The sequence below is a fragment of the Paramisgurnus dabryanus genome, chromosome 22 (assembly GCF_030506205.2).
Source record: "Paramisgurnus dabryanus chromosome 22, PD_genome_1.1, whole genome shotgun sequence".
NCBI classification, from domain to species: Eukaryota; Metazoa; Chordata; class Actinopteri; order Cypriniformes; family Cobitidae; genus Paramisgurnus; species Paramisgurnus dabryanus.
This window is the reverse complement of record NC_133358.1, coordinates 24,807,838-24,827,171: the sequence shown is the minus strand read 5'-3', so window position 1 is coordinate 24,827,171 and position 19,334 is coordinate 24,807,838. Positions and strand designations below refer to the sequence as shown.

The 19,334-nt window shown below is 37.1% G+C and overlaps 2 protein-coding genes across 3 annotated transcripts in view; both read right to left on the bottom strand.

Annotated features, from left to right (window-relative positions):
- Positions 1–6,925, bottom strand: part of abca4a (ATP-binding cassette, sub-family A (ABC1), member 4a) — a 33,128-nt gene extending 26,203 nt beyond the window's left edge. The window contains exons 1-6 of the mRNA XM_073813129.1: positions 6,860–6,925; positions 6,309–6,402; positions 6,068–6,209; positions 5,526–5,665; positions 4,596–4,723; positions 1,412–1,609 (exon numbers count right to left, since the gene is read on the bottom strand). Of these exons, the coding sequence (XP_073669230.1) occupies positions 1,412–1,609; positions 4,596–4,723; positions 5,526–5,665; positions 6,068–6,209; positions 6,309–6,402; positions 6,860–6,925 (768 nt within the window). The remainder of the gene's footprint in view (positions 1–1,411; positions 1,610–4,595; positions 4,724–5,525; positions 5,666–6,067; positions 6,210–6,308; positions 6,403–6,859) is intronic.
- Positions 6,926–9,362: 2,437 nt separating this feature from the next.
- arhgap29a (Rho GTPase activating protein 29a) overlaps positions 9,363–19,334 on the bottom strand; it is a 47,442-nt gene continuing 37,470 nt past the window's right edge. For both annotated transcript variants that reach the window (XM_065258479.1, XM_065258480.2), the window contains 12 exons: positions 18,809–18,946; positions 18,143–18,327; positions 16,332–16,504; positions 15,812–15,940; positions 14,513–14,611; positions 14,123–14,286; positions 13,567–13,755; positions 13,345–13,482; positions 12,330–12,553; positions 11,674–11,989; positions 11,395–11,506; positions 9,363–11,316 (listed from right to left, as the gene is read on the bottom strand). In XM_065258479.1, coding sequence (XP_065114551.1) covers positions 10,385–11,316; positions 11,395–11,506; positions 11,674–11,989; positions 12,330–12,553; positions 13,345–13,482; positions 13,567–13,755; positions 14,123–14,286; positions 14,513–14,611; positions 15,812–15,940; positions 16,332–16,504; positions 18,143–18,327; positions 18,809–18,946 — 2,799 coding nt within the window. In that variant the 3' untranslated portion in view covers positions 9,363–10,384. The remainder of the gene's footprint in view (positions 11,317–11,394; positions 11,507–11,673; positions 11,990–12,329; positions 12,554–13,344; positions 13,483–13,566; positions 13,756–14,122; positions 14,287–14,512; positions 14,612–15,811; positions 15,941–16,331; positions 16,505–18,142; positions 18,328–18,808; positions 18,947–19,334) is intronic.

Here is a 19,334-nt window from a genome sequence, read left to right as displayed (position 1 = left end):
TGCGTAATTATTATGTATATATAAATACACACACATTCGTTCATTTATTTAAGAAACATTTACAGATGTATAAATATATTTATTTATATTTTTATATATTCTTTATTATAAATAAATTAATAAAAAAATGTATAAATAAAAAATTGAAATGTTTATATGTATGTGTGTGTTTTTAAATATACATAATAATTACACACAACACACACACATATATCTTACGCAAAAAAATCACTTTTTTTTAGTATTAATTGACCATAAACATAAACTTATACAATATTTTAGAAATTTTCATGAACATTATATTATATTAATAAATACATTCTAATTTAAATTCAGCATCCTGTGGGGTGTGGCCAATTAATTTCAAATATATGCCAGACAAGTGAAAAAGAACAAATCATAAAGTATTAACATGCCCAACTCCTGACCTGTACTGTATATATTTTAAAGGTCAAAAACAGTGAAAGAAAAAAGTGTAACGCTTCTTTGATAAAGGTAAAATCGTAACAGGGATCAAATACATTTAGCTGAGGTTGCAGAGAAGAACTTTGGGAAATGTGTATGGCTCATATCCTGTCTTCCCAGATGCAACACTTTCAAAAACAATCTTTCTTCCAGGGACTGCCCCAGAAATGGTAGCCAGGCTACTTTACAATGGGTCGGGAGATTTCAGGAAATGCTGTGTGTGTCACAGAAACAACCTCAAAAATAAGACATCCTTCCTATCAGTCTTCCTATCTATTTACAACAAAGCAATCAAGAATTTCCATTTGACGGTCTTTCGGATAAGAGTACATTTACGTTGTTCCTTCTTCAAGGGATGTATTAGAATATAAATTTATCTCGACGTAGAATCCACCTTTAATGCCTTTCTTAATGTAAGTGAAGGCACCACAAATCAATTCACCTCTAAGATGAATACATTTGATGTTGATGTGTGTATGTTGAACATACACAATGTTTACCATGTGTTGAATAGAGGTTAGTGTAGTCTTTAGTACCGTGTCTCTGTGTTTTTTTAAAGCCATCAGAGATATATTGATCATAATCTCATTACTGAAATGGGTCAGCCCCGTTCACTAACACTGATTTGGTGACTCAGACCCCATGAGCCCTACAGCAAAGAATGATACTACAAACTAACAGGGACTACCAGGAAGGAGGTGTGCTATTTTGTTAGTAATCTTACAAATATTCAGGAGATATCATCAGTTTATGCTATATTTCATCGCTCTGTGAACAAGGGAAGGGGAAGATAAGTGAAATATGCCAAACAAGTTTACTCAGCTGACGCAGAATACTTGCCTCCACCTAAAACCTCCCAGAGTTCACATAACCATCTGTAACTGCGCTTCCTTTATATCTAAACCCATCTCAATACAGAGGTCATTTAGTATATGAGCACACTGACCAGACGGAAAAGCTTAAAGAAGTCGATGTTGGAGTAAAATTTGTCCTCGATGATTTGAAGATGATGTGAGGTGAGAGGACACATGGCATTGCGAACAGCGTAAAGGCCTCTGCGGCTTGGGAAAATGAGAAAGCGCTCAAGAAGAGTCTGACTGCAGGCAATGTCCTTCAGGTGGACATCAGGGACTCCATATGCAAACTGAGAGAAAGAGAGAGAGATGAGCAATTTGAAGTAGTTTAGCTTTTTTCCTGTTTTTAGTTTTTGTCAGCACAAGTGCAAGTATGTGGATTTATATACATTTTTGGGATGCATTTCTATTGACAAAGTTCAAATGCACAGAAGGTAGCCCTTTAGATATGTGGTATTGGTAAATATTACCTTGTTGAGTAAAGCATATGTAAATATAGGAAGGTAAAGAGTCATGACTAAACCAATTTGTCATGCATCAATCTCTATTGACAGTAAGCAAACTAAAACCATTTTTAGCATCATGGATTTGTTGTTGTTACAGTATTTTAGGGTCACATGACTGAAGTGTGCTACCATTATCTCCATCGGCATGCCAAAGCCATATACACCACAAATTTAATGGTTAAGCTATTAAATATGTATAAAACATGAACATGCCATATTATATTTACTACACTGACCAAAAGAGTCATAAATGGTCCCAAGCTGTCACTGGGGCAGCACCCTTTAAAAAAGTCCTAATAATATTTACTAATATGAACTGTTTTAGTGCAAAGGTGTAGTGTAGTTGACAGCTGGGGACCATATTTTGACAATATTTCTGATGTGCATCCTTCAATTGAAGTCTCTAGCTGTGTTTCCATATTTGTGCAAAACTTTTTAAAATATTTTCTTTATGTCGATATAAAAACTTTTGTGAAATGATGGCGTTTTCACAATTCTACACTGTAAAAATTTTTTTCAAGAAAACATTTTCTTGATGAGCAAAGCAACCCAAGAAAATAAGTCAATAGACCAAAAATATCAAATTTAAGTGATTTTGTGCATAAAACAAGCAAAAAAATCTCCCAATGGGGTAAGCAAAAAATCTTTTTTTTTTCTCAAACACTAAATTCAAGAAAATTTCCAGAAAAATTTGCTTACCCCATTGGCAGAATTGTTTTGCTTGTTTTATGCACAAAAGCAGTTAAATTTGATATTTTTGGTCTAAAAACTAGACGTATTTTCTTGGGTCGTTTTGCTCATCAAGAAAATACATCTTAATTTAAGAATTTTTTGATATTTTACTGAAAACAAGACAAAAATACTAAGACATTTACATTGCAAAAAAATGACTTTCAAGAAAAATTTTACTTAGTATTTTTGTCTTGTTTTCAGTAAAATATAAAAAAATTCTTAGATTAAGATGTATTTTCTTGATGAGCAAAACGACCCAAGAAAATACGTCTAGTTTTTAGACCAAAAATATCACATTTAAGTGATTTTCTGCATAAAAAAAGAAAAAAAATCTGCCAATGGGGTAAGCTAATTTTTCTTGATTTTTTCTTGAATTTAGTGTTTAAGTGTTTAGTGTTTGATATTTTAACTGAAAACAAGACAAAAATACTAAGTAAAAAATTTTTTGAAAGTCATTTTTTTGCAATGTAAATGTCTTAGTATTTTTGTCTTGTTTTCAGTAAAAATATCTAAAAATTCTTAAATTAAGATGCTTTTTCTTGATGAGCAAAACGACCCAAGAAAATAAGTCTAGTTTTTAGACCAAAAATATCAAATTTAACGGATTTTGGGCATAAAACAAGCAAAACAAATTAATTTTTCTTGAATTTACTGTTTAAGAAAAATGTTCAAGATTTTTTTGCTTACCCCATTGGCAGATTATTTTTCTTTTTTTAAATGCAGAAAATCACTTAAATTTGATATTTTTGGTCTAAAAACTAGACTTAGTTTCTTGGGTCATTTTGCTCATCAAGAAAAAGCATCTTAATTTAAGAATTTTTAGATATTTTTAATGAAAACTAAGATTTTTTTTCTTGAAAATCATTGTGCAGTGAAGAATGCAGTGTGCAGTGGACTTATTTTCTTGGATCATTTTGCTAACCAAGAAAATGCATCTTGATTTCAGATTTTTTTTATATTTGTAAACAAGACAAAAATACTACATGTAAGTAAGAAAGTCTTTTTGCAGTATTGGAGGGCCCAAGACACCAAGCTTTGGCGCCAAATTAGTGTGCAAAAACCCTTCTGGAAAATGTCCTACCGCTTACCTCCTCTCTTTCTAGCCTTTTCTCCCTCTCTGTCCCCCTTTCTCTCTAAAAGACTTATCCAACCAGCACATTCCATCTTCCTCAGTACGCCCCTGCTGTCTGACTGGCAGCAGCTCTGAGAAAGCCTTCAAAATGCTCCACATTCCTCTTCCCTACATTTCCATATGAAAGTGTCCGACACGCATACTTGAGGGTGGTGGAGGCTCTGCTGGTGTGTGAAGACCATTGGTGTGTCCGCACGGTGCCACTTCCTCTACACTAGCTCTCTTCTTTGACCAAAGTACCACCCACAAGATCAAAGGAGACCTTGTGAAATCACCAAAATAATAACCCACAAAGAATCGCGGGGCAGCTTTCGCATCAGGTAAGAGAGGTGTACGACTTTGGCTCGAAGTCTGGTGACTCGCGGGGATCTGTGATGACAAATATATACATCACAAAGGGCCTGTACAGAGAGCTGAGGAACCCAAACATCCAATGTGATGTTGAACAAACGGGCACTTGAGAGACGTCCAAGTTTCTCTCAGTCTCAAACAGAGACATTCAAGTCCATTTTAATGCAGTGAACGCTGATGAATGTTGGTCGGGGTGGTGAAGTCAATCTGCATATCATTCATGACTCAATTAGATGATCACAAAAGAGACGCTTACGGTCAATGACTTCACCGAGATTTTAAGAACTCAAGGCATGGGTCTTCAATGGAGGTCCGGGGACCCTTGGGGGTCCATGGTGGTATTACCAGGAATCCATCAAATATTGAATGTTTATTCAAAAAATAATGAAATTAGGAGAATAAATTAAAGAGCATAAGGTTCCCACAATTACACCTATTCATTTGAATTAAAATGTTATGTGCCAAAAAAAAAATATTTTAAAGTTTTTGTAACATAATTACCATAAAAAGCTTGGAAGGTATAAATGTGGGAAACAATTTTGTAGCACTGTTTACCTGTTCAGGTCTGATCTGGGCATTGACCAGTTGATATACCACAGAGTCTGTCAGAGGAACATCTCTAAGCAGGTATGAAGTGAGGGTTTCGTCATCCTTCAAAATGTTCTCCACCTTCACACCTCGACCTGTACGTGAACCAAACAAAATGCGTGAACAGGATGCCAGAATGGCTAAAAGAATGTGACACTTCCACACTCAAGAGACATTTAGCTCTCAAAAGTGTTCATGAACATTATCATTCTGATGAGAAGAACAGATAAAGAGCTCTGGTATGCTTGGCATCTGTAGCCTGCTGAAAAATCGACCCTGGATCTCGTTCTGTTCTTGGAAAGAATTCCAGTTTTCGTGAGGAACGAGAAGATGGGAAAAAGCTTCTGGTGTGAACGAGTGCCAGGAGCTCAAGAGAGGTTGTGACCCTTTCACGCAACACAAAAAACAAGTTTTGGGCCCTTTTATCCTCAAGGGTCACTTAAGTAGCCGGAGCTATTTACTTGACATGCAACTGGCTGCACGTAGAACTGCGCTCGAGACAGGTTTTTCAACGGGAATCAAAAGTTTATTCATTTTTGCTTCTGTATTCCTTGGACAGCCCTACTTGTGCAGTCAATCGCTAGAGTACCATCAATCACATTTCACCGACTGCGAACGGCGGTGGTTTGTTTTCAGATGCGGAAAGTCCCATTACATCTGTCAGCACAGGAATGTTAAGACTCGACACCAGACAAGCTCTGTTTGTGTGTTCTGCCGTCAGGGTAAACAAATGGAACTGCTTTCTCTAATTATAATTGCATAGAGAGCGCTTAAGCTGCTTAGCAATCCTTATGAAAAGACCTCTTCAAGACAGATTGAGCATGTGATGTAATCTGGGAAAGTGGTAAACAGTAGAAAAAAAGGTTAGAAGAGAGACGCGACGTGAAGTTTGCCGACCTGAGATCAGTTCGGGATTGGTCCGGAGGGTGTCCATGAAGTTGCTCATGGCTGTGAGTTCTCTCCACAACCTTCCCAACTGCAGGAACTCAGGATCTTCGAACAGGAGTTCTTGGGCATCTGCCCAGAACCGGGCCAGTCTGAACAGAAAGAAGAGAAGATGTTAGCTGATTGAAACAGTTATTAGCTTGTCCAGGTGTACTTAGATGGTCTAGATGGTTTGTGGACATGGTGATTGGTTACCAGTCAGCCATAGACCAGCTAATAACAATACAAGTGGCCATGTGCATGGGTTATCTGCAGGATGAAAACTATGAAAAAAAAATGTGTTAAATTTGGACATTTCTAGGTTGGGTTTGTCCATATTCTACCCAAAAATGGGCTGAAACAACCCAACATTTAAAAAAGAAATCTTAACAAATAACATTTCTTGGGGGTCTATTTCACTTTTGTCCTTGAGCAAGAATGAAAGCATTCTTCTTCCGCTTACACATTAACCACAAAGAGTGTTATTGTAGAAGATGCCCCTGGAGGCAACTCACATTGAGTTGTTGTAGTTAGACACAGGACCTGGAGACTCTCCACGGGTAGGATGCTGAAAACACGGGTTGTTGGCATTGCAGAAGATTCCTTGGATCCAAGGGAGGATGCCAGCGGAGGGCATTGCTTTGTTTGGAAAATGACCTGAGGAAGGAGCAAGCTGGCCATTATTTTTAACAAAGGACTGTATACATTAAAAATGAGACTTGTAGTTAATGCATGCGACAAAAATCTCATACATACATTCATGTTGGCGGTAGAGAGGGTTTGCTTTTCTCAACCAAACCAGTCCAATGAATAACACCACAGGCCACATGATCTCCACAAATAGCCGAGCCTGGTGCCATAATAAAGTACATTAATTAAAAGCACAATGACACAAAAATAATGACACAAATAAAAAACACACATCTAAAGGGATAGTTAACATAATTAAAATTTAATGAAATTTAGTCACCCCCAAGTTGTTCCAAACCGTATAAATTACAAATAAGAGATATTCTGAAGATATTATTAAAGCAGACAAGGAGCACCACAGACTTACATAGTAGGAAAAAAAGAATACTGTGAAAGTGAATGGTGCCACTGATCTGTTTGGTTACAAATACTCTTCAAAATATCTTACTTTGTGTTAATCAGAACAAAGTAATTTATAAAGGTTTGGAGTAAATGATGCCTCTACCTTCTCTACATTTAAACTAACATTCCTGATTTCCCCCCAATTTTCAGCCCTGCTCATAATTGTACCTAAACCCAAGTAAAGCTTTGATGTTTGATCAGGTGTCATAGGTCACCTTTTGTCTCTTGCGGACAGTCCAGTTTTTCCAAAGGAGCAGTCGCACCTGACGGCCGGTCCCCATGACTGCTGCTCTTCACCCCTACAGAGGTTCACATACAGGTGACCTTCATGGGCAAAATAACTATGAACCTACAGATTTAACTCCAAGCATCATTCCTGTATTTACAAGATGCTTTACTCTTTACTTTTCCATAATCTGAATTTGTGTCTTATGTAAGATCTCATAGCACGCTTCAATCATAGTCAGTTGTGTTTTTTTAGATAATTACAGATTTGTTTTCTGTCCATGCTCTTTAGCATTTAGCTTTTAGCCAATGGGTTTATCATGAGAAATAATGAGAGTGAACAGTGTGGGCTGTCCATACAGTTAAGCAAATCTGATACAAACAAACTTATGTAACAATCTTTTGTGTAGGCTAATACCCAATCACCAAACATAGTGAAATGACACACAATGAAAGAAAAATAATGTAACTTACCTCAGAAGAAGAACTCTGTTTTACACTTACATCAGTTAAATCTCATGGTTGTGCAACAGTCGACTGACTGTAGCTTTACTGCAAATTCAGAGCTTGTTTGTAATCTGATTGATTTAAGCTCCTTTTACCACTGCACTGGACCTGTGACCTAACAACCCGCCTATTGGTGAAGTGAATATTAACCATATCAACCAATGCTAATTTGGGGGTTATTATTTTATTTGTTGATATAAAGGTTTACTATGATGCTAGCATAATAGTGTTATTTTTATTCTAATGCCACATTACATAGCCCACTTATGAAAATGATTAAACCGTACTAGCGAGTGTAGTAATAAGGTTAAGTATAGAAGAGAGTTCTAAGTTAAGCCAATGTCAGTTGATCCCCTAGAAGTTGAAAAAACCCTGATTTAAGAGGAAGAAAAAGTCCCATTAAAAAAAAAACCCTTGAGAGAGCCATACATATTGAATTCAATAGAGGATATTCTATATACTAGATACTATTAGATAATCTGTTATATTAGAAAATGGTGGGTTTTGCTAGGATGTGAGGCGATGTAAAGCTGGGTATCATCTCCATAGCAGTGAAACTTTGTGTTATGTTTCCTGATGTCTCCTAGAGGCAAAATGTATAACGAGAACAGGATAGGACCTAGAACTGATCCCTGCGGTATGCCATATTTAACCAGAGAGTTACATGATTTTTCCTCAAAGTGATAGCGGTTGGTTAAATAGGATCTAAACCAGGCTAACGCCTGGCCACTGATGCCAACATAGTTTTCTAGTCTATTGAGTAAGATTGTGTGATCTGTCTAAAGTCTGCACTAAGGTCTAGTAATATACGAATTGAGATTTCACCATGATCAGATGTTAAAAGGAGGTAATTTGTAACTCTAAGCAGTGCTATGCTGGGGCTTGAATCCTGAAATATGTTACAAGGTGTTTTTAAGATAAGGCAGCTCAAACATGCATTATAAGCCCTGTCCGGGAAGACACCCATTGTTGGTTAATGTCTGAAGTGGACTATCATAATAAAGTGTTACCAAATAATGTGATCAATAAATCAATTAAAATAAATAAATTAAAATAGCAAGTTAAAATGACTTAAGGCAACCAATTTGATTATAGTTTAAAATTTAAGGCAGCAACAACTTTTAGTGTTGGCCACAATTACACTGTAATTAAGTCTGGTTTACTACAAATTCTTGTGACACCCATCTGAGGTCAAGATAGTAGGAGTGACACAAAAATTCACTCCAGCAAATAAATGCGGTTGTATGTGGGTGAAATATTTTCAGAATTTTAATTACAGACATTCTCAAAATTAACTACATTTAAAGGGATAGTTCACCAAAAAATAAAATTACCGTCACCATTTAGTTACCTTCATGTTGTTGTAAATTTATGAGTTTCTTTGTTTTTTTTTTAACACAAAAGAAGATTTGCTTTGCACACAGTTGACAGTACAGACTGACTTTTTATAGTAGTAAAAAAAATACTATTTATTGGGTACCATCAACTGTGTGCTTAAAGGGATAGTTCACAAAAAATGGAAAATTATGTCATTATTTACTCACCTTAATGTTGTTCTGGATGCGTATTAGTTTTTTTATTCGGTTGAATACAAAGATAATATTTTAATAAATGATGGTAAGCACACAGTAGACTTTATAGTACCCATTGACTAAAACAAATACTATGGTAGCCAATAGGTACCGTCAACTGTGTAGTTACCATTATTTATCAAAATATGTATTCAACAGAATAAAGAAACGTATACTGATTCAGAACAACATAAGGGTGAGTAAATAATGACATCATTTTTGGGGGGTGAACAATCCCTTTAAAATTAAAGGCTTGCCCATTGTGTAAGAAAAATGTGCAACATGCAATTATAACAGTGATGGCAATGATATTTAACATTTTGTATGTAACTACAATCATAATCCCATTCAAATATGTTGTTCAACTTAGGACATGCATGTCTTTCAGAACAATTTAAGGACATAAACCATGATATTCATGTGTGACAACATCAGTTTTAATAAGTTACAAGTGTGTATTCTCACATGTACCTGTTTATACACTTGAGGGAGGTTAAGACATCTTGAAAATGCTGTTTTGAAAGTATCAATGATATCACAAATGTCAAACAGATATATCATTTACAAGATAATGATTAGGTCTAGACAGCAATGACAGTATATCACAACTAGATATGCTGTTCAGTTCATAGGTAATGTATGATGGATACCAGGCAGTGAGCGCTCATAAATAAAGGCACTTACTTTGGCTAGATTTGCTTGTTTTGGGTATACGGACATTTCAGGGTTTTTATGAAATGCAAGCTTATGTACAAAAAAAAAAAACACTTTGGACAAACTCTGTTAACAATGATTCCCAAGAATAACATTTCTATGTAAAAAATGAGGCAAACGATAAAAAAGCACATTTGGAGACTTTTACAAAACACTTTTTAACAAGTATATTTATCACAGCTGGTGTTTGGGTTTATTATATATACACAGACAGACCAAATGACATCTATCTGTTGTTCTTGAATAACATTAACACTGCATGTAGTTCGACATTTCAGTAGCAAACGTGTGGTTCTAATAAATCTAATAAGTGCATCTTTTATGATTATAATAAAGTGACAATACTTAACAGTAACAGCTTCGTCAGTTTAGTTTTGGTGTAAAACAAAAACATATACAGAATACATTAAACAACGATTTAATGAAAACTACATACAACGTAAATGAAACCGCGCAGTGACTGTGACTTTCTGCAAAAATGTCTTTGTTGCATTTGTGGATAAGCATTTTAAGTGCATATTATGTCCATTGTTGTCCAAGGTTTTGTTATTGATTATCTACAAATGGTAGATGCAGAATATATTAAAATATATATATATTCTAATTTAACACTTCCTTGGATCGCTTCACAGTAATGGAAACATTTCCACATACACAGTCACAGGTCCAGAAGCAAATTTAATGGGTTTGCCCCCCTTCTCAGCGTCCAAAACTTTAAATAGATCAGACAAAGTGAGCCTCCCTGTGTTCAAGATCCTGCATACAGCGGGACCGTAGTCTCTGGTAAACAGGTTTGGTCTCATTTTGGCCAAGTTCCTCGAGGCTGGAGGTGGGGGATCTGGGAATTGTATTCTGGGAATCTTGCTCTGTGGAAGGTTCTGTGTCCAGATCGGGGTCATCAACTGAGACTTCCACAGTGAACGCTTCTTCTTCCTCATCATCGTCATCATCATCATCTTCCTCTTCCTCCTCGGTGCTGTTTGCTGTTGCTCTGGTTGTCTTCAGCTCAACCTTTGCTAAGGTTTTGTAACCTGGAGGTTTGTAGAAGGTTCCAGGTGGAGGTTGCAGAGTTCTTGGCGGCCTGAAGGTCGTAGGAACGGGGCTGTACTCGCTGACGTTCCCTTCTCTACGTAAAGTCCGCACGGGTCTCACGATGGTCGTGCGGGGTCTGAGAGCATTAATGGTGCTTGCCGTTTTGGAGTGTTCTGAGAAAGATGTCGACGTAAGAGAAGACGACAAATCGTTGGAGGTGTCAACCTCTGAGTCGGCCTTAAATGTTTTAGGGCTGATTTCGTGATGCTTATACTGCTTGTCCCAAGTCCTGCGCAACGTTTGTGTATCAATGTAAGACTTTCTGTAATGGTTGCTCGCTTTGGACTTGGATTTGTCCGGCATGGATTCGGACACCTCCTCGATGACGGGATCGCGAGGGCAGTCCTCTTTCTGCTCCGTTGTGTTCTTAGCGTTACATTCGTCCACTTTGGACAGATTCAGGAAACGCTCTGCGGGCATGCTTAGCGGTCGGGAGCCCATTTTTGGTCTCGGAGGCCGCAGCTGAACTCTGGACACGTGGTTGCGGCGGGTCAAGCCGGGAGAGTTGCGCATTTCAGGGACGCTTGTGGACAGGAGTTTGTTGAGATCCTCCACATCTCCAACTGTTTGAAAATATGATGAGTTATAGGTAAAGGTTTTAGACACATATAGGTTAGTTAGCTCATGAAAACAATACTGACCTGCTGCAAACTCTGTGTCAGACCTGATCTTCCCCTCCTTTACTTCGTCCATCAAGTGCATGGATGGTATTACTGAGGAATATCGTTTATACGACTTAACCTTTGGTTGTTGCTGTTTTGAGACATTGTAGAAGAAAAAATATTTTGTTTAGATTTTAAATTCAGACTTACATTCATTTTCATTTGGTGCAAGTCTACCTCAACTACCAGTTTAAACCAGCTAATAACCATAAATGATCAACTTGGACCAGTGTGAAACCACCAACGTTTCCTGCTCACCTCTTTAATGTCCACCATCGACTTTGAATGTCGGCTTAGCTGTTGGTTTTTCTCTCGAGAGGTTAAACGTGATTTAATGGGAAGCGGTGAGCTCTCTCCTACAGGGGAGGAAGGTGGAAGAGGACTCAAGGGTGTATCAAAGATCATCTCGTAATGCCGGACCAGAAGCTCCACGATTAGGGCCTGGTAGGGGTAGTCCACCAGAGACGAGAGAGAAACCTCCGCTTCAGTCTGACGGGGTTTGATCAGCGTGGGGCCGAATATGATGCCCAGATTGCTGGCGGTCATCTTGTTTTCATCTGATCTTTCTGAGACCCTGTTATGAAGAAAAAATTTGATTACAAATCACTAAAAGAAACATATGGGGATGTTTACTGTACAGGGTTTAGATTATTCTAGCACTAGGCCTTAGTTATATTAGAACATATTATTTATTCATTTAGCTGACGCTTTTATCCATAGTGACTTACAATTGCTATATATGTCAGGGGTCGCACACCTCTGGAGCAACTAGGGGTTAAGTGTCTTGCTCAGGGAAAATGTATATAAAATGTATGCCAATTTGCACTTTTTGTGTAGACAATATCATATCGATTTTGGATACATAACATGACAGACATCAAGAAATTTTTTTTTTATCTATATGAGATTAACACCTGTTTAAGTGCTGTATGAGAAACTGCAGGGTTTTGTAGTGGGCTGGAGGCAGCTGACGCAGCAGATCTTTAATCTTGAAGAGGACCCGTTTGAGCTCCACACTGATTTCGGAGGCGGGGCTTCCTCTTGATGCCTCTACTTCATCGACAATGATGCTCTGACTTTCTTTGGCCAATCCGATGAAGTCGTTATAGTAACGGAACAGAATAAGAGGCTCTGGGAGCTAAAGGGTATAAAAAAATGTACATTATTATTAGAAAATAAATAAATAGCTGCCCTAGCATGCTAACAACCACATTTAGAAAACTTCTGGGTAAATAGAACCATTTAGTCCTTGGGCGGGGCTTTATCAGTGTGATGTCACATTAACAAGTGAATCAAAACAGCATGTCTAATGAGACTGATTTGGTTTAATAGGGATTAACAAAAAGAGTGCCTTTTTTATTTATGGCCAAAAGTGGATTTGCATAATATGTGCCTTTTAAAATTATCAAGGTTATATTTTCACAGAAAGAAAAACGTTGATTATAATAAATGAAAATGATGTATTCAGAATTTAAAGGAGACATATCATAAAAATCAGATTTTTTTTCCATGTTTAAGTGCTATAATTGTGTCCCTAGTGCTTGTATCAATCTAGAAAATGTGAAAAGAAAACCCAGTAACTTAATTTTGTTAAACCTCTGCTAGCATGTGAAAAATAGGTCATTGAAATTTGTCTCCCCTTGTGATGTCAGAAGGGGATAATACCGCCCCATAATCTGCACTATCCAACCAAGGCACTGCCATTTAGTGCAGAGATCAGCTCATTTGCATTTTAAAGGACACACCCAAAACGGCACATTTTAACATGTTATAATAAATTATCTGTATGATATTTTGAGCTAGAACTTCACATCTGTACTCTGGGGACACCAAAGATTTATTTTACATCTAAAAAAGTCTTGCATGAATGCATTTAAGAAATTAATAAATATCAGCAAACCGATTAGTACAGATAAGTTTAATAGACACCTGGCGAAGATAGAGCTTGAGGACGTTGCTGATGTCATGAGGGTAAAGCTCTGAGAGCTCCACTAAATCCTTGCCGTTCTCAAAGGCTTGACAAAGCTTCTCCACCCGTGACTTGGCTCCATTAACACGGTATATGCCCTTTAGAAAAAAAGCTCAATTCAGTCTTGCTCAGCATAATTATTTTATACATTTCAGGAATGACCCAAGACAAAAAGTGCTCACCTTGATATTCAAAGCTCTGTTTTCGATCTCCGATGTGCATTTTTTGATAATGAAAGGAATTCCATCGGGACTGTTTTTGGCTGCCTGAGCAAAGTCGATAGCAAATAGATGCAGTTTTCCTTGGAGCTTCTTATGTCCACACTGGATGGCGAGAGTCTCCAAACACTTCTTATGACAAGCAAGGGAACACTGAACACAACAGAGCTATTAAGTACATTGCACTGCCAAAAAATATTAATTTCCTTTTGAAATAAAACAACAAAAGATGTACAATCAAATAAAGTGGTTTTAATAATACAATGAATCATAAATGTTGAAAACGTCGTGTAAACAGCCCCTAAATTAAATTTTGCTTTAAAGTGGGTTTCACCAGAATCTGTTGAACAGCTTGAAGTCACATAAACTTTTATTAAGTTAGCCTCTATTACAAAATGTTACCCATAATTCCCATAAATATTTTTTGTTAAGTAATCTGTACCTTTAATCTGAATAAGCAGTGTGTGTGTACCCGACGTTTATAGATAGCCAAGTAAACATGTATATACATGAACCTCACCTCCTCGCATTCAGCGCCATGAAATACCACAAGACTGTCGCATTCCCTGCATTTCGACGGAGCGCGGAGCTTTCGTAGTTTGTGCGTCTGAGCGGCTTTGGACATCTGCGTGTTCCGGAATGGTCCGGGTGAGCTGGTAGCCTCCGTTATCATTTCGTTCAGACCTGTCAGAGGCGACAGGGTTACAGGTTTTATTTTAGGTTGGTACATTTAGACCTTCCTGAAACACTTTGAAATATGTGTCCGACAACAATTATAGCGGAAACTGAACCTGTCCGGACAACATTCCATCGATAGCCTCCGCGTTACAGTAAAATACAGTACGTGCTATGTCAGATTGTCAGAGAACAGAACATATTATAAGATTATTATGTAATGTACAAAGCTCACAATTTTCTGATGGGGATGGGGGTTCTCTATCATCCAGGTCATCCGCTGAGGACATGGTGCCTGTGGAGGGAGTTCTGGGAAGTCTCCTCTTGAAATCACCTGGATCAAAGCAGTACAGTATTATTATTATAATGCTGAGAGGTCTTTGAGGACCAAATTCTCTAGCACTTTTGAATTTATGAAATCGTAAAGCTGATAACAGTTTGTGTTATTGCAAATATTTATATGCTTAAGTTTAACACCTTTAATAAGTTTAATAAGAGCATGGGTTTGTTTAGTTCCTATTTATTAATGTGTGGTTCCTATTTATTATAATGCTTAAAGGGACACTCCACTTTTTTTTGAAAATGGGCTCATTTTCCAGCTCCCCTAGAGTTAAACATTTGATTTTTACTGTTTTGGAATCCATTCAGCTGATCTCTGGGTCTGGCGGTACCACTTTTAGCATAGCTTAGCATAATTCATTGAATCTGATTAGACCATTAGCATCACGCTAAAACATAACCAAAGAGTTTCGATATTTTTCCTATTTAAAACTTGACTCTTCTGTAGTTACATCGTGTACTAAGACAGAAAACTAAAAGTTGTGATTTTCTTGGCAGATATGGCGTCATTCTGGCATAATAATCAATAACTTTGCTGCCGTAACATGGCTGCAGCAGGAGCAAAGATATTACGCAGCACCTGAAAATAGTTCCCTGCTATTGAAAGTAACCAAGGGAACTATTTTCAGGCACTACGTAATATCACTACGCCTGCTGCAGCCATGTTACAGCAGCAAAGTCTTTGATTATTACGCCAGAATGAGAGTATAGTTTCTAGCCATATCAGCCTGGAAAATCGCAAGTTTTAATTTTCTGACGATCTTAGTTCACGATGTAACTACAGAAGAGTCAAATTTTAAATAGAAAAAATATTGAAACACTTTGGTTATTTTTGAGCGCGATGCTAATGGTCTAATCAGATTCAATGAATTATGCTAAGCTATGCTAAAAGTAGTACCACCAGACCCGGAGATCAGCTGAATGGATTCCAAAACGGTATAAATCAAATGTTTAACTCAAGGGGAGCTGGAAAATGAGCATATTTTCAAAAAAAGTGGAGTGTCCCTTAATGGTTCAGCACTGGGAAGAACCCTTTGCATCGCCTTTATTTTTAAGAGTGCATGCCACTCACGCTCGTGACACAAGACCTGTACATCATGCATGTTATTTTTTGCCTCAAGGGACAAGAGATTTACAGAAGTAAAAGTGGCTGTATTGTTTGTTATGTTTTTCAGCATGCATGTTGTAGTTGTACCTGGGCTTGCCGTAGGTGAATCCATAGAGCGAGATTCACTGCTACCTCCAGCGCTCTCTGAATCACTGCACATTCCTCCGCCTTGACTGCTCGATCTCCAGACACGGAACGGACCATGGTTCTTCAGCGCTGTCAAATCCAGAGACACAACCAAACGTATAATTGATCTCTCTTAAAAACAGATCTGACATGCATATCTTAGACTGGAGATTTGATCTGCCATTAGTTTGAAAGAATCTTGTTAATGAAAGATAAAGGAGGGCACATCCGATGTGTTTCGGCATTTCAAGGAACTCAGACAAACTCTGCCTAATAAATACTTACACAGGAAATAACATGCAACATAATATTTTCCAGGTTGGCCTTAAAGTGGATTATGTAAAGAAAATTCTGTGAAGAACATAACCTTGATATCTGTCAAAGATTGGAATCAGTCACTAAAATCAAACTTCGATGGTCTTAATCTCATAATTAGATTAGGAGACTTTTGGATTTCACGGAAAAAGTAACATATAGTTACCTTGAATATCCGTGCTACTGTTTGAGCGTCTGTCCGTCATCTTTCCTGTACGTGCTTGGACGTGACTTTCAACCTCGTCTGCGCTCAGGAAGTCTCCAGGTGCAAAAGACACCTGTGACAGGTGAACCTGAGATGAATGAGTGCCGCTGATCACTCGCTTCAAGGAAGGCAACCTGCGGGGACATCAAAGGAATGTCATGGTAGGCTAGGGTCTTTGTATCTATATTAACTGTGGCCACTGAACTCAATGTATAGAAATGTCAGCAAACTTAAAGATTGTTTTCATAATGTAACCTGTGTTAACATACTGAATACTGAATTAACAAAAATAAGTGGGATTACATTTGAAAATCTGTTCAGAAATGTGTGCATTTTGTCTGGACTGGTACATTTGTGATCCTGGACCAAGTTGCACGGCGTATAGTTGTAGCAATAGCCAAAAATGTATTGTATAAAATTATTAAATTTTTTATGCACGCATCAGGTTTTAAAAGCACGCATCAGGTTTATTTTAATGCACATAGTGTATTTATGTTAATTTTATTCAACAAAAAATTACATTTGCACAATTTTTATGAAAGTTAAGACTAAATGGACCTGAAAATGTCAAATGGTGTAACCGCCAATTGCGCCAAAGAATGAGAAATAATAAATATTTTTTCCACCTTGATGGCATGTAAGTGTTATCATCAAAAAAAAAAATCATTTTAAAATATAATTTTATTAGTTATTTCTAAAAATTTTAATGCATTTTTGTAATATTTGTCCTGACATATGCTGAAACAGCTCTATTTTCTAAATAATCTTTGACAAATGATGTAAAATGTATGTAAAAAAAATCATATTACACACAACCAACATTTTTATGAATATATTTATATTTTCATTAAAAAAAAGTTACACCAATTGACACAGGCCGGTCACACCACATTGACATTTTTGCAATTTTCCCCAAAATATTGTTTCAAAATTAAATAAAACCCGAAATTTTAGACCTGGTCCTCAAAAGGGTTAAAATTTCAAAATAAATTTGCAGATAACCAATCGACACAGACCAGTTACACCACATTGACATTTTGCAATTATCCCCAAAATATTGTCTCAAAATGAAATAAAACCAGTAATTTTAGACTTGGTCCTCAAAAAAAGAAAAAAAAAGTAATCTGCAAATTTATTTTGAATTTTTTGACACCTTTACACTTAATTGAACCATACAGACACAAAATGATTAACATCACGTAAAATATGCATTGCTAAGGACTTCATTCGGACAACTTTAAAGGCGATTTTCTAAATATTTAGATCTTTTGCACCCTCAGAGATTTTAGATTTTCAAACAGTTGTATCTCACCCAAATATTGTTCTATCCCAACAAATGTATTATTTATTAAAAATTACCACTATGACTGGTTTTGTGGACCAGGGTCCCATTTTTAAAGTGGATGCTCTTAAATACAGTATGCAAAACATCAACAACCCCGATTCATGTACCAAAATTAATGTGCGAGGTAAAAACATTGCTCCTCTCATTTTACTGCCTCTCTGCCCGCTCTGCAGCTATTTCCTCAGGAAGACCCGAGGGCGACTACACAATTGTGTGACATTTTTACTAACACAATTCTTGCTCCATCACTTGCTGGCTTAAAAGTCAAAGTGCTGGAAAAAACCAAACAATCGATGCCAGTTTCGAGGGAACAAAAAGCATAGTCATTCCTAAACAGAGATTTTCCTGGATATTCATGTCGCTGGGAATCATTAATTCCAAAGTGTTCAAAGAAAGTTTTGGAATATAGTTTAAAGCGCGGACATACCCTGAGTTTTGTGTGGCAGGTATGTTGTTAAATGAGAAGGATTCCCCTCTGGAAGGCAAACTTTTCACAAACTCGGTGTAACACAGACCGGGTTCATAAAGTTTAGCATTCTCACACAGCGACTGATAGTTGACAGGCAAAGAAACCACTTGAGCTTGTTGCAACTGGAACCAGTTCACGGTCACCTACACACAAAAAATATAAACAAAACAGTATAAATCGGGCTATTGACTAACTAGTGTTTCTAGCATCAAATACAATTACGTTAATGCATTTGGAAGACGCTTTGCATTAAAGCAACTTGCTAATTAAAATGTCTGAATATTTATAATACAGCTACATACAGGATATTGGACCAATGATATTTCAGAGTGGGAGGGGCTACACAGATGGACTTCACATCAACAAAGCATTCACCAGGAAAACTCTCATCATGCGTCACAGCTGAGTCACAACCAGGTAATAAAGACAAACTCTGATGAGCATGAAAGAAATGTGGTTTATCTCTTGATGTACCCATCACACCTGGTTAGTTTAATCTGTAGCCTGGGGTCACTTTGTTAAAAAGATGAGAAATAATTACGCCTCAAGGAGACCAGGTGTGCCTGTTTTGTCCGAATGATCAGAAATAATGAGAGTTTGTGCATGTGCGCAGAATATACTCACTGCTTTCAGGGTCAGGTCACATTGAAACACAAGCTCTCGTATCTGAGTGAGGATCTCGCTTTTAGTGTTGGCCAGGTCGACTCGCTTCACCCCGACATCTGTGATGCACTGTTTGTGATATTCCTTGGCTTCCTCTGCCTGAAATCAACCACATAGATATGCAATTTTTAAAAATATATATTGTCTTTACAATGAATCATTCAAATGAAAAACAATATTTTAATATTTTACTATGTTCTTACATCAACTTAGACAATTAATACATCTACCATTTATCTTTTTTCAATACGTGCACTTAATCTTTGTACAGCGCATCGTGATTGTGTTAGCATTGAGCCTAGCCCCATTCATTCCTTAGGATCCAAAAGGGATGAATTTAGAAGTCACCAAACACTTCCATGTTTTCCCTATTTAAAGAATTAGTAGTTACATGAGTAGGTATGGTGGCACAAAAAGTGGCGATATTTAAGCGGATAAAAATTGTGAACTGTATTGTATGGTGGAAGAGCACTTAGTTTGCAGCACT